This window comes from Lynx canadensis, chromosome F2 (genome assembly GCF_007474595.2).
Source record: "Lynx canadensis isolate LIC74 chromosome F2, mLynCan4.pri.v2, whole genome shotgun sequence".
Classification (NCBI taxonomy): domain Eukaryota; kingdom Metazoa; phylum Chordata; class Mammalia; order Carnivora; family Felidae; genus Lynx; species Lynx canadensis.
The window spans coordinates 35,087,109-35,102,901 of NC_044320.2; the positions used below are offsets into that span (position 1 = coordinate 35,087,109).

General features: G+C 37.2%; 1 protein-coding gene across 6 annotated transcripts in view; it reads left to right on the top strand.

Moving 5' to 3' along the window:
- The window catches only part of UBR5 (ubiquitin protein ligase E3 component n-recognin 5), a 137,982-nt gene that overhangs the window by 35,372 nt on the left and 86,817 nt on the right, over positions 1 to 15,793 (top strand). For 5 of the 6 annotated variants that reach the window (XM_030304081.1, XM_030304075.1, XM_030304077.1 and 2 more), the window contains exons 2-5: positions 6,767 to 6,811; positions 7,190 to 7,271; positions 7,779 to 7,855; positions 8,724 to 8,843. In XM_030304081.1, the coding sequence (XP_030159941.1) occupies positions 6,767 to 6,811; positions 7,190 to 7,271; positions 7,779 to 7,855; positions 8,724 to 8,843 (324 nt within the window). Of the gene's footprint in view, positions 1 to 4,559; positions 4,675 to 6,766; positions 6,812 to 7,189; positions 7,272 to 7,778; positions 7,856 to 8,723; positions 8,844 to 15,793 lie in introns of those variants that run through there. The other variant, XM_030304080.1, reaches the window with a different exon arrangement.

The window sequence follows — 15,793 nt, forward strand, 5'->3', positions numbered from 1 at the left end:
AGCAGTACAAAATGGATTTAAAAAAAAATGTATCCAGAAGTTGAATGTCTTGAAGTAAAATTTCAGACATACAATGAAAAAGTCTTTCATGATCACAGAGATAAGAGAATCATCCCTAATGTGTTGGTGCTTCTTGCTTGGGCCAAGGCAGCCCTAATCTTTCCAGGTTCTTCCCTGCCATCCTGTTGGTCAGGGTATCTGTAGCTCCCAATATTTAAGTCATAACACAGGGTGGGTGGGTAGCAAGAAAGGTTTTAGAAAAACAAATCCACAGTGTAGATGAGAAGACTCTGTTGACCCCTTCCATCTTACACCCAAGACCTCCTAAAGAAGCTTCCCTAGGAACATGCCTTAGGTGGTTTCCTGTTGCCTTGCTCTGGGACTGTGTGAAAAGGGGTTTTGGGGTTGGATGCCCTCTGGACTGGATTGAATAAGGCAGCACCAGGTTTTCAGTTATCTGGTGGGGGAGGGTGTGCTTACTAGATGCTGGCACAATTAAATGATGATGTAAAAATGCCCTTGGTAATTTTGCCCAAAACAAAGCCTTTTCTCCCTGTGACAGTGGCTGGCAGGTGGGATCACCATGTGATAGCTTTAATTTGATGTCAGTGATAATGTTGAGCAGCTGGCATGCAAAGAGACTTCAGAGGTGGCAGTGTATATAGTATGATGCCATAGTTGTGTAAAAGAACAATGTGAAAATTAAGGACTGAGTGCCTATACTTAGAAAAGTGCAGGGTGATATAGCAGAAAAGGCCTTAAGTTTGACTCCTATCTCTACCATCTGTCTAGCAACATAGTTGCTTAAAAATTATCTGTAATTTCATTGCTTCTTGAGTTTTGGGCTTTAAGATTTAGGGAGTTTTCTTCTGGAGAAATGCCAGCAATATTCCTACAGTGTTTTCTTTTTCTACAAGAAGATAATCTGAGCACAGATTTTTATTGTATGATTTAGTGATGTAGGTAAACACTACTGTTGGCTGTTGTTTCTTTATATGGATTATTAAACCATTTATTCCAAAATAAAATGATAAGGGTATGCAAAAGTTTTATTCTGTGGATGGATAGGTAAAGGTTGGAGTGAGGTCACTTTAAAGGCAGTATGATAATAATGATTATTGGGTTAAGTGGTGAGTTATTAAATGTTTTCTGTATGTTAACTCGTCTGCTTATAAGAGGTATATGGGCAACTGTCCTAAAAGAAATCTGTATATTTGCACTTTTCTTGCCCATTTTTTTTTTTTAGTTTATTTATTTTTGAGAGAGAGGGAGAGAGAGGGAGAGGGAGACATAGAATCCAAAGCAGGCTCCAGGCTCCAGGCTCCGAGCTGTTGTCAACACAGAGCCTGACATGGGACTCAAACCCATAAATCACAAGATCATGACCTGAGCCGAAGTCAGATGCTAAAACTGACTGAGCCACCCAGATGCCCCTCTTGCCTGTTTTAAACTTTAGTTTGAGGGTGCTCGCTTCGGCAGCACATATACTAAACTTTAGTTTGAGGTGGAAGACCTAGGGAGTTAATTTTGTTGAGATTAGGATCAGGAACCTTTTCTTCTTCTGAAATGGATTATATACAAGTATTATTATATATTTTTCACTGTTGGAACTGTATCTGAAGAAGCGGAAGAGTGGGGAAAGACTTGGTTTATCCTGTCTTTGCTCGGGAGAAGTTGTTGACTTCTGTAGGAAGAAAAGTAGGGCTGTCAGGAAAAGTTCATGGGGGAGGTAATATTTGAGCTGGTCCTGAAACAAGTAGGAGTGATGCTGGTGGAAATGTACTGGTGGCAGATTTTGTCAGTTTTCCACCATTAAGGTAATTACTGGTAAACATGAAACATGGGAAGGTGTAGCCTGTCTTACAGCTGCAGATCTATGAAGGCCATCATCTTGTAGTAGCTAGCTGGTGTGTCAGGAATATCTTTCCATCCTGGAGAATTGAAGCCTTTTTGTGATCTAAATATACCATTTTTTAGTTTTAGAAATTCAGCTAGAAATCCACCAGGTTTCATACAGTGTAGGGGTATGTAGGTCTGAACATGCAGGTGTGATATGTGGCGGGTAGATAGAGAATTCTAAAATGGAGGAGCCTGCATTGATGCTATTACCAGTTGAGGCTCAGTGAGAAGATGAATTATCTTTGAAATTAGAATATTACATTTGGGGAAAAGGAGATTGAATTTATAGGGGATTTTCAGGGCAGCAATGAAATATGTTAGAGTCTAGTAGGTTATACTTTGATTTCTTGTCTGTTTTTTCAAAAGCTTATTTATTGGGGTGCCTTAACAGCTCAGTCGGTTAAGTGTCTGACTTCAGCTCAGGTCATGATCTTGAGGTTTGCAAGTTTGAGCCCTACATCAGGCTCTTTGCTGTCAGCATGGAGCCTGTTTTGGATCCTCTGTTCAACCCGCCCCTGCCCTGCTTGTGCTTACGCTCTCTCTCAAAAATAAATAAAACATTAAAAAAAAATAAATATTTATTTTGAGAGAGAGAGTGTGCCCTCATGCACGCACAAGTGGGGGGAGGGATGGTGTGGGGAGGAGCAGAGGAAGGGGGAGAGAGAGAATCCCGAGCAGGCTCCATGCTTAGCACAGAGCCTGACAGTGGGGCTGTGCTGGGCTTGATCTCATGACTGGTGAAATCACAACTTAAGCCAGTATATCGAGATTTGGACACTTGACCAACTGAGCCACCCAGGCGCCCCTCTTGTCTCTTTTTAAACATCAGTTTGCTGTTACCTTACATTGGTGCTTTAAGAAAAAAATTCCAGCCTTTGGATCTGTAAAATGCCTATAAATTTAAAGGAATGAAATAGGTTATTGAATTGGAATATAGAATAAATCTTTGGTGTAGGAGTACTAAGGATTGTCGGGAGCTTATTGCTAGCCTATCCATTGTGTGTTACAGGCACTTCACAAAGGCTTTCCTGCCTGTCCCTGAATGAGATTAAATGTTGAGTTATGAGGTTATTTTGTAATATTGTGCGGTGCTCTTAAAATTGTTTTCCATCACAACCACATGTAAAGATTTATTCTGAAATGGAATTTGGTGAGTTCTAGGGTAGTTTTCCTTTTATTTTGAAAACAAGGGAGATTTTTTTGGTCTTGTTGCTATAAGAGAGAATATAGTTAATGAGTTTAAGCATTGTAAGCCTTTGGAGAAAGATCCTTTGAAGTAGATGAGTGCCTAATAATCATGTATAGACATTCAGTAACTTAGTACATGAATGTGATCCTTGGTCTGCGGTGATTCTGTGATTTGTGTGTGCGCTGAGGAGTCTATGATGTAAAAGAGGGAACTAAATACCCTTTTATTTTATTGTATTGTATTGTATTTTTTAATGTTTATTTATTTTGAGAGAGAGAGTATGAGCAGGGGAGGAGCAGAGAGAGAGAGGGAGAGAGAATCCCAAGCAGGCTCTGGGTTGTCAGCACAGAGCCCGAAGTGGGGGCTCAATCCCACGATCATGACCTGATCTGAAATCAGGAGTCGGACACTTAACCTACTGAGCCAGGCACCCCAATACTCCTTTTTTGTTTGTTTGTAGATTTCTTTGTCATGATTATCTGGGATTTATGCTTAGGGGACCAATTTAGTACTAGTAACAGTCTTGATATTTGCAAGAATGATAAATTTTTTGTAAATTTTGGGGTTAAATTTAAGAAACTTAAAAAACTTGATACTTGGGGAAACAGCCTAAATGTCCATGTAAAATCAGTTTGTATATGAAAGTTTCAGATGGGTTAGATGCAATTGAATATGACAGTAGGTGCTATTCTCATGTAAACTGTATGTATGTATTCCCCACTGATACATGTATTTGCTTTTCATTCTTAAGAATTCCAGGACTGAAAAGAACCACATTTTCCCTTACAGGGTGAGAACATGAAACCTGACAGACTCAAATGAGCCCTGTCAGTAGTAGATGAGCTGGGAGTAAGTCCCAGATTTCTTGCTATCCAGTAGGCATTGTTTCCAGTACAGATGGTGTACATTTCAGATGTGGTAAGGAGTCCACTGTGATTTTTAAGATTAGAAAATTAGTAGTAACCAGCCCCTCAGTGGCCTGAAATTTGCTGTTGAGTTCTTGACTTAGTACTTTCAGTGTTTTTATGTTCTCAAAGCTTATTTAGTGTTATAAGTACTGTGTACCTGGAATAATATTTGGAGCCGTGAAATATGCCATGAAAGCGGCATTTAATTTTTAAAATCAGTTATTCCGCAGTTTGAAAAGACTTTGATAAATTTCATCTGCCCCAACTCCTCTCTCTCTCTCCTCCACAACTGTGTACTTTGTGAAAGTTGTCCATTCAGTGTTGGTTGAAGAAAAAGGAATGGGGTTGAAATGGGTTTACTTGTATGCAGGAAAACACATACCTTCTCAAAGTGTCACTACTGTTTAGGAAGTAAAACCTTTCTTAGCCTTTTCCCTCCAACTCTGCCCCTTTGCTCCAGGGGTTCTGAAAGAGCCTTCCAGTTTATTTTATCCCCATTTTCTAGTTGGTCTTCTCTCAGAGCTCATGAATCTCATAATGCTTTACTCTTAAGGTATTTTATCTTTTTTGGAACATAGAAGAAGCATGCCTTGTAAATGAGCAAACTGGGATTTGGTGAAAAGGCTTGACTTGACTGGACAAGGAAAACACATTTTGTTAATGAAAGTAAATGCAACGGTAGGCAACAAAAATGAAAATGTATTTTCTTTGGGGCCAATTCACACATGGTCAAGTGCTGTTCTTTGGGAGTGAGAATAAAGTCACCAGTGAGTGGGAGAGAAGTTAAGTATGGCATCGTCTGAAAGTAATTCTTGCTTAGGATTAAGCTTCAGAATTGGAAAGTAACTGTATATATGTTAGCGTTTGAAAGATTTTCCTCATCATTAAACAGAGAATAGAATTTATAGGATAAAGTAAAGTGGAGAGACAGCTGGGTCCTACTAGAATCTCTTACCGACATATTATTTGCCCATATAATATGGTTTGTGGCAGCTTTTTAATCCTGAACTGGCTTTAAGCTATGATGTATTTTTGGAGTATGTATACCACTCTCACCTGTCAGTACAAATTATTGAAATTTGAAGTTGTGTATTTTTGTCACTTGTTAGAATGCAAAATTCATGGAGTTTCTTAATGTTTTAATTTTTTTCTATTGCTTTCTAAAATTGTTTTTAAAGAGAATTATTTATGAAAAAGTTTCAAACACCAAGCAGTTGTTTTGGTTATAGAAGTTGACAAAAGTGCCTAGTTTAAATTAGTATTATAATATTTTATATTCAAGACTGTTTCCTTGAGAGAAACTGCAAAATCATAATAGATAACATGAGTTAATGTCTTTAGTTATTTAGCCCTTTGAGATTTTTCGAAGCATACTTGACACTCTTGGAAATGATGGAGGCGTATGTGCACCCCAGTGTTTATGACATTATCAGCATTAACCAAATTATGGGAAAAACCCAAATGTCCATCGATGAATGGCTAAAGAAGTGGTATATATGTGCAGTGGAGTAATATGCAACCATCAAGAAGAATGAAATCTCGCCATTTGAATGACATGGATGGAGCTACTCAGAGTGTATTATGCTAAGTGAAATGAATCAGTCAGGGAAAGACCAGTACCATATGATTTCACTCATATGTGGAATTTAAGTAACAAAACAGATGAACATGGGGGAAGGGAAACAAAAGGCGGTGGGGAGACAAACCATAAGAGACTCTTAACTATAGAGAACAAACTGAGGGTTGATGGAGGGAGGAGATAGGCGAAATGGGTGATGAGTATTAAGGAGGGCACTTGCTGTAATGAACATTGAGTTTTCGGTGTAAGTGATGAATCACTACATTCTACTCCTGAAACCAGTATTATACTATATATTAACTAAAATTTAAATAATAACTTGAAATATTAAAAAGCAAAAGAAATGGGAGGAGGTGTTATTCGTGTTTTATAGATGACGTGGAGGTTTTAATTTGTACAGTTTTGCATCAGAAGGTCCTTCAGGAACTTGAGACTGTGTCTTAAGTAAGTTAGGCTTTCATGCTTTTTCTGTCCCATTATGTTAAATTCTTAATAGATCTTTGCTCCTCCATATTTTCATTCCATGGTATACATGTACAAAGAGATATGCAAGAATCTCTTTTGACATGTGTAGCACACCGTGTTTAAAAACTGGCTTTCCACTGGTGTTGCTTCAAGAACCAGCTTTACTGCCACTTTTTGTATTATAAATGCTAGGAGCCTCAGTTTCCTCATCTGTGAAAAGGGATTAATGTTGGGGCGCCTGGGTGGCGCAGTCGGTTAAGCGTCCGACTTCAGCCAGGTCACGATCTCGCGGTCCGTGAGTTCGAGCCCCGCGTCGGGCTCTGGGCTGATGGCTCAGAGCCTGGAGCCTGTTTCCGATTCTGTGTCTCCCTCTCTCTCTGCCCCTCCCCCGTTCATGCTCTGTCTCTCTCTGTCCCAAAAATAAATAAACGTGGAAAAAAAAATTAAAAAAAAAAAAGGGATTAATGTTGTTATTATTGAAGTTGCTAATGGGGCAGTGAGGGAAAGTAGGAATTGTAGGGAAATGAGGGAATTGTAGAGTTGACTTGTGACTCTTTTCTTGGGACAGAAGTCAAAGACAATATGAAAACATTCTTGCCATAGCAAATTTCTTTGTGTGCTACTATTAGAAATCACCAAATAATGATACGAGTACCTATCAGAACTATTTTTGTTTAAAAATAATTGGTACATGTAGTTTATTCTCCTTTTGTTTTGTTTTTAAAGGTTACGGGAAGTTTCAGAGAAACTGAACAAATACAACTTAAACAGGTAATAGTTTTAAGGTATTTTAAATTTTCTGAAAACTATTTTTCTTAACTAGGAAAAAGAACTCATTTAGGTAGAAGCTACTAAGAATATTGTAAGCTATCAACTTTTATTAATTCGTTTCATTTGAATTATAGGTTCTATTCATACTGATTTTTTTAAAAGTCTGGCATACCAAGGACATACAGTAACTATGAGGATATCACAATTATTATTTTTCAATATTGCTTTAAGATATGTAAATAATAATTTTTAGAAACAAGTTTTGCCAGCTATCTTTTCCTTTGGTTAATTGGATAAAAACCAAACAACCAACCAACCCTAGAATGTGTTTGCCATTTAAAAAATTATTTTTCTTTGTCTTTCTTTTTTATTCCCTAGCCATCCCCCTTTGAATGTATTGGAACAGGCTACTATCAAACAGTGTGTGGTAGGACCAAATCATGCTGCCTTTCTTCTTGAGGTAAATCGTTTACTGTAAGATACAGAAATGAAAAGGAACAGTTAAAATAACAATTGTGCATTATCATGTGTCTTCCTTTTAAGCCAGAAAATTTTCTGTTTTTAAAATAGAAGGTTCTTGCAAGAGTTATTTCAGAGATCACCCAGTTCTATTTCCTTATTGTGTACATTCTCTGGCTCAGAGAAAGCTTAAATGATTTACTACAGCTTGAAACTAGTTAGTAACAGAATGGAGAAGTTCCTGATATTCAGTCATTTACTTACTCTGAATTCTGTTAGATTGGGATACTTTACCTTATTTTTGCTGCTATCCTGATCATGTATGTAACACATACTTGCGCACGTCAGGTGTGAGTGCCTTCTGGAAAGGAGCTTATATGTTGTCTTATGAATTGACAGTGATGGGGACATAATCTGTTTATTGAATAAATTCATATTTTAATACACATTTTTACTTGGGCCATTTCTTCTATTTTTTTTTTTTTTTTTTTTTTTTTTTTACTTTCAGGATGGTAGAGTTTGCAGGATCGGTTTTTCAGTACAGCCAGACAGATTGGAATTAGGCAAACCTGATAATAACGATGGGTAAGACATTATGCCCTTTGCATTTAGTAAGTATTTAGCTCTTAAAAGATATTATATTAAACCTGTGTTTTGATTCTGATAGCCCTCAAGTTTAAGAAAAAAGCATTGTAGAAAATGAGGGACTTAAAATAGTGAACTGGTTATTTTGTAGTTTGATTTTAATTTTTCTGCAAGTGGTGATTTATAGCTAAAATATTAGCATTAAAAATAGCAGAAGAGTAGATCACTTAACAGAAATTTGTTACCAGAAGAATGATTTATGTATGTGGTAGGTCCCAAATCAGATCTGTTCTTTGATTGAAATGACTTTTTAGATCCTTTTTTTTTTTTTTTTAAGATTTTTAAGTAATCTCTACACCTAACGTGGGGTTTGAACTCATGACCCCAAGACTGAGTCGCACGCTGTACCAATTGAGCACTGGCACTCCGTGTTTTTTCCTTTTTAATATTTCCAAATCCAGTAACTCAATTTGAGATTGACAATGGTGTTTAAAATTGTAGTCTTTATAAATGATATATTAAAAGAGTTACTGGATAATGTATGATGAATTTCAGTTGACTGCCTCTAAGGAAAGCATGATTCCTTTAAAAAATCTAAAGAACAATTCATTTGCAGTTAAACCATGAAAACACTTTCAACCAGGAGTGAGTGCTAGATTGCCAGGAGCCTGTGATTTGTTAGGCTTGCTCTTTGATGTGAAGTATACATTCCAGGAGGAGCAGTGGGAGAATTTGTGGGGTTGGTATTTGAGCACAGTCACTGCCAGGGTAGTGAGGCTGGGAAACCCAGGCTTGTGCCTAGGCAGTTTGGAACTGTTCTGTAGCTGTTCTACCTCCCATTTTTGTTTTTGTTTTTTCCCCTCCCCAGGTCGAAGTTGAACAGCAACTCGGGAGCAGGGAGGACATCCAGGCCTGGGAGGACAAGTGATTCCCCATGGTTTCTCTCAGGTTCTGAGACTCTGGGCAGGCTGGCAGGCAACACGTTGGGGTAAGTTGTGACCACTTGATGGCCTCCACTGGTCTGGGCCTGCGCTCTGTGAATGCTGTCACTCTGATTGATTGTCTTCAATATTATCCGGCTCTGTAGTGAGGAAACTCCTGAACTCTGGGCAGGCATTCCCATGGGTCTTGGCGAGGCAGTGTGATAAAAATAACCCATGCAGGCTAATTACAATTAGCCCAGGCCCTTGACCTTTTAAAAATGTCTAATGTTGAGATGTGTTTATTATATCACTTACCATGTCATTTGTGTTATTTCAGTTTTTCAGTCATGCCGCCTTTGGTCTTACTTGTGCTAACTCTCGGGTAAAAAAATCTAACGTTTATTTCTTTCTAGTTTCCAAATTTGGTAGTTCTTTCTGAATTAATTTAGTGAGGTTTGAAAATCATGTGACTAAACCTGACAGCCTTTAATAAAGGTATTTTCATGTTTTTTATTGATATATTTGACATATAACATTATATTAGTTCCAGATGTATAACATAATGATTTGATGTTTATGTATTGTGAAACGATCACCACAGTAAGTCTACTTAACATCCATTGCCATACATAGTTACAGATTTTTTTTTCTTGTGATGAGGACTTCTAAGATCTTTGAAATAGGCAATAATACAGTATATTAGCTATAGTCATCATGTCGTACATTACATCTCCATGACTTATGTATTTTATAACTGGAAATTTGTACCTTATTTTTACTTTTTAGATTATTTATAAAATGTATACCTCTTAAACTAGATAATCAACTCTTCCATTTTATCTAAAGTTGATAAGCTGTCAAATTAAAGAAATCATATACAGATCCCAAGCTAGATGATTTTACTCATTTTATGCCTTGATTCTTGAATAGCTAGATTTTCTGAAATTACCTGATGAATGATTAGATAATGCCAAATCAGTTAGAAAATATGTTCAAAGACTGATCTGTGAAATATAACTAGAAGCAGTTTAAATTGTTTTAAAGTATAGTAAGGGGAGGAAGAAGGTTTTAAGCATTTTAAAAATATTTTGACACTGAAATTCTAGGTAAAGTTAGATTTGAAAATTGAGGGCTCCAAATGCATATATATATATATTTTGTTTTTTGTTTTTGCTTTTTTGTTTTTATGCTGAACTAAGTTTATTTTGAGGTGAGAGGAAGGTTATTTATTTGAGTACATCCTTTATTTAGCTCATTCTGTGCTAGAACTATTAATAGGAAATGTAGCTCTGATCTTTACTAAAATATTAAGTATCTCCTTTTAATGGTCCTATGCACATAACCAACAGAACAACAGTGTATGAGAAAGAATTTTGAAAATGATATGTAATAGAAGAGATTTTTATTTCATTTGATAAATCTGGAAGAAGTTTGATTACATTTATTTAAGAAAGAATAACTATTATGTATGATACTATGTTAAACTATACCGTATTCTTTAAAAAATTGCTGTGTTTCATTGCAGAGTCAGCAAACTATAGCCTACGGGCTAAATCCATTCCTTCTTGGTGTGATTGGTACTTTTACTGTCTGTGGCTGCTTTGTGCTAAGATGTCAGAGATGAGTAGTTTTGATAAAGACTTAGGCCCACAAAGCCTAAATGAACTATTTAGTGTTCTGCTCTTTACAGAAAAAGTTGGCTGATCTCTGGTTTAGTTTATGCATTTATATAGTGGCATTTATTAGCTAATCTGTACTCTGTATTTATTTTTAAATTAAAGTTTTTATTTTGGAATAATTTGGCTTTCTTTCTGTTGTTCTTGAAGTGCATCACTGAAATAATTTGACTTTTAAAAAGTAAAAACTTTAACCTAGTCTCCTCAAATGTTATTAACATTTTAAATAACTGTAGTACAGTGTTCAAAACTAAGAAACTAACAGTGATTAGTGTGCTTAATCTACAGTTTATTTACATTCCACTAATTGTCCCACTAACACCCTTTCTCTGGTCCACCCGTTCAATTCAGGATCCCATATTGCATTTAGTTGTCACGCTTCTGTAATTTCTTCCAGTCTGGGACAGTTTCTCAATCTCCTTATCTTTCTTGACCCTGATTAGTTTGAAAAATGGTTGGTCCTGTTTTAGAATGTTTAAATTTGTCTATTAACTCATGATTAAATCCAGGTGATGCTCCCCCCCCCCCCCCCCGTAAGCGTAACTTTTTTTTAGAGTGGTTTTCAGGTTTGCAGCAAAAATGAGAGAAAGATAGAGATTTCCCATATATTCCCAGTCTCCACACATGTACAGTCTCTTATTATCAGCATTTTCCACCTGAGCAATCCATTTGTTAAAATTGATGAACCCACATGGGTACATCATTATAACCCAGAGTCCATAGTTCACATTAGATGTTGTACAGTCTGTGGGTTTGGACAAATTTATGACATGTATGTATCCTCCATTATAGTATCAAACAGAGTAATTTCATTTCCTTAAAAATCTTCTGTGCTCTGCCTCCCTTTCTCCCCTCTGACCCCTAGCAATCACTGCTCTTTTTATTGTCTCCATTGTTTAGTCTTTCCCAGAATGTCATTTGGTTGGAATCATATGGAATGTAGCCTTTCCAGATTGGCTTCTTTCACTTAGTAATAGGCATTTAAGTTTCCTCCATGTCTTCATATAGCCTGATAGCTTGTTTGTTTTTAGTGCTGAATAATATTCCATTGTCTGGATGGTACCACAGATTATTTGTGCATTCACATACTGAAGGACATCTTGGTTGCTGCCAAGTTTTGGCAATCATGAATAAAACTGTTAATGTTGTGTGCAGGGTTTTGTGTGTGTGTGTGGTGGGGGGGGTTGGTGGGTATACGCTTTCAACTCCTAAATACCAAGGAGCACAATTGCTGGAATATATCTTTTTTTTTTTAATTTTTTTTTTTAACGTTTATTTATTTTTGAGACAGAGACAGAGCATGAACAAGGGGAGGGGCAGAGAGACAGGGAGACACAGAATCCGAAGCAGGCTCCAGGCTCTGAGCCATCAGCCCAGAGCCCGACGCGGGGCTCGAACTCGCAGACTGCGAGATTGTGACCTGAGCTGAAGTCGGACGCTTAACCGACTGAGCCACCCAGGCGCCCCTGGAATATATCTTAAGAGTATGTTTAGTTTTTTGTTTTTTTATTTTGGGGAGAGAGCACGTGAAGGTGGGTGCACGAGTAGGGGAGAGGGACAGAGGAGGAGAGACAGACAGACAGACAGACACAGGGAGAGCGAGAACCTCAAGTAGGCTCCACGCTCAGCACAGAACTCAACTCAGGGCTGGATCCCATGACCCTGGGATCCCGACCTGAGCTGAAAACAAGTCGGATGCTCAGCCAACTGAGCCACTGAGTATGTTTCGTTTTGTAAAAAACTGACTACTGTTTCCAAAGTGGCTATCCCATTTTGTTTTCCCACCATCAGTGAGTGAGAGTTCTTGTTGCTCCATATCCTCCTCAACAATTGGTATTATGTTGTCAGTGTGCTAGATTTTGGCCATTCTCATAGGTGTATAGTGATATCTCGTTGTAGGTTGCATTTCCTTAGTGATGTACCATGTGGGACATCTTTTTATATGCTCACTTGCTATTTTTTCTGGTGAGGTGTCTCTTGAGGTCTTTGGCCCATTTTCTAATTGGATTGGTTGTTTTTATATTTTTGAGTTTTAAGAATTCTTTGTATAATTTAGATAACAGGCCTTTATGATATGTGTCTTGCAAATATTTTCTCCCAGTCTATAGCTTGTCTTCTCATTCTTTTGACAGTGTCTTTTACAGAGTGTCTTTTACAGAGTGTCATTGTGCCTTTGGTGTCCTATCTAAAGTCATTGCCATACTTGAGGTCATTTAGGTTTTCTTTGGTGTTTAGCTTGTAAGAGTTTTATAGTTCTGCAGTTTACATTTAAGTCTGTGATCCATCTTGAGTTAATTTTTGTGAAGAGTGTGAGGTCTTGTGTCTAGATTCAGGGTTTTTTTGTTTTTGTTTTTGCATATGGATGTCCATTTGTTCTGACACCATTTGTTGAAGAGACTGTCCTTGCTCCACTGTGTTGCCTTTGCTCCCTTGACCCAAAGATCAGTTGACTGTATTTATGTGGGGGATTGGTGGGGGGGGGGGGGTCTATTTCTAGGCTCTGTATTCTGTTCTTTTGACCTGTTTGTCTCTCTCTTTTTTTTTTTTTTTTTCCAATAGCACACTATTTGGATTACCCTAGCTTTATGAATCTTGAGGTTAGATATAGTGTCTGTCCTTTAACTTTGTAGTTCTTCAGGGTTGTGTTGGCTATGCTAGGTCTTTTTCCTCTCCACATAAACTTTAGAATTAGTCTGTTGGTATCCACAAAATAATTTGCTAAGGTTTTGATAGGGATTGCAGGTGATGCATTTTTGGCAAGAATGCACAGAAGTAATGATGGGCCTTTCTCGGTGCATCATGTCAGGAGGTGCATGATGTTGATATGTCTCATCTGATGATAAGGTTACCCCTCATTAGTTAAGGTGGTGTTTGCCAGGTTTCTTAATTATATTAAGTTACTATTTTCCTCTGTGTAATTAATGTGTACTTTGTGGGGAGATCTTGATGACTATGTAACTTGATTTTAGCACAATGATTTTTTGCCTTAATTATTTCTGTGGTGTTGGCCAAGTATTTTTTTTTAATTTCCAAATTTTTTTAAAAATTTTCATTTGTTTTATATTTACTAATTGGGATTTGACTGTAAAGAATTTTCCTTCCTTGTCCATTTATTTCTTGTTTATTTCTGTTTAGTTCTTTATATCATTATGGTCTCATTAACATTTGTTTTATTCTACAGTTTATAATTCATTACTATTGTGTTGCTCAGTTTGTCTTGGATTTAAGTTCTCTTTATAAATAAAACTTGGATATGACCAATTATAGTGGAGTGACTGAAATATAGCAGTGGAATTTTAGGACTTTCCTGATAAAATGTGTGACAAATATAATAATAATAAAGTATAGGATATTTGATCTTGAATGAAACCTCTGTAGATCTACTTCAGAAGAAAATTAGGGCTGATCTTAAGACTTTAAAATGCAGAGAGAAGCAATTTTTGAGTCCTCCATACTTATCCTTGCCCACACTGCTTTGTGCATCCACTCTTTTCTATCCCTCACTCTCTCATCCAAACACAGGCGCAGAATAAACTCTGTGTGAGCTTTCTTTGGCGTTTCATGGGTTGAAGTATTGAGAAATGTCACAGGTATCACAGCATCCACTAAGTCATTGTCAGTCATTTGTTTACCTTTATTTGGTCCTGCAGATGTCCACAAAGCATAAGCACTTAAGGGCTAATTGTTTCTGTTTGGCCTCTGAAAATCAGTCTCAGTTTGTTGATGGTGAAATTGTGATCAAGTTATTTTGTAAATTAAATAGAGTCAAAAATATTTTTCTTCATAATATATTTTTTCTGTGAGTTGTATAATGGGTGTTTTTTCCTCTTTCTGTGTTGATTACAGTGAACTTTAAAGAAGTTTGCAATTTATAACATGTCATAGAGAATCAAGGAAGGCAGAGCTTAAGTCTCCCAGAGGGGATTTTTATCCACAAGTTTACCAAATGCAGTCAAATATGAAAGGGACCATCCCCGTAGACTGTGGCCACCCCTACCCCCTGCCCTTCCTTCAGAGTCCAGTTTTGCTCCCTCTGGGTTGTGAATCAGGGAGTGAATGGACTGTATCTGAGAGCTGCATTTGGAAGAGTTGGGGATAGTTGGCTTTTCTTTTTCCATTAACATAGATAATTGAGAATTGATCATTTATTTTGACCGATCATTCTTAGGAATGCATAGTATACAGAATTTATGGGATTTTTAGTATTTTTCCCTTTGGCCTTTTCACTGTTGGCAGGTGTTTGTGTTAAAGATTTCTCATTCCTCCTGTTTTCTCCCTTTCATAACTAGCAAGATTTATCCTGGGAAATATTTCAAAAATCTCCTATGTAATTTTGTTCAACTCATTTCAGACCAGGATAAGGGTAAGAACACCAAATTTACTTGGGAAAGAGAGTTAATTGTGCTCAGTAGTAAATTTTAAATGGAGATATTTGTATCTAAAGTCTTTTTATTCTGTTTGATGTCACTGGATGTAATAGGTGATAGGTGTAAGCTGCTTTTCATTCATTTGAGCTACTATATTTCCTTTGGAGTCTCATCTGAGTTAGTAATTAGCACTGGATTTGGAATGTAAAAGCCAAGTAGGTCACTGTAATTGTAAATAATAATTGAAGCTGGCTAGGTGGGTAAGATAGTAGGTAAGTAGTAAGACTGCGACAGACTAAGCGAATGCCCCATTTTTAGAGGAGGCAGCTGATCAGCTGATTATTCCCGTAGGAGAATACAGAGTCATTGTTGCCAAATGCAAACTTCTGTGTCCCCTCCAACCTGGTTTTGTTTTGTTTTGTTTTGTTTTGTTTTTTGTTTTGTTTTGTTTTTTTAAAGTAAGCGCTATACCCAGTGTGGGGCTTGAACTCATGACCCTGAGGTTGAGAGTTGCATGCTCCACCGACTGAACCAGCCATGTGCCCCTTACCCCCACCCCTTTTTTTGTCCCAAGGAAAGCTGCAATTCTCTATCCTTATGTGAACATCTTGGCTTAAATATTAGAACTAATTAATATTTTTATGTAAATAAATATATACACAGAGACACACATAACCAATCATATGTATATAGCATATGTGTGGTGTTTGTGTGTATAAGCTCTTTTTTAAAGTTTATTTATTTAAAAATTTTGTTCTTTAATGTTTATTTTTGAGATAGAGAACAGGGGAGGGGCAGAGAGAGGTGGGGGGGGTGGCACAGAGGATTTGAAGCAGGCTCTGCACTGTCAGCACAGAGCCTGATGCAGGGCTTGAACTCATAAACCACGAGATCATGACCTGAGCTGAAGTCGGATGCTTAATCGACTGAGCCACAGAGGTGTCCCGGAAGTTTATTTATTTATTTTTGAGG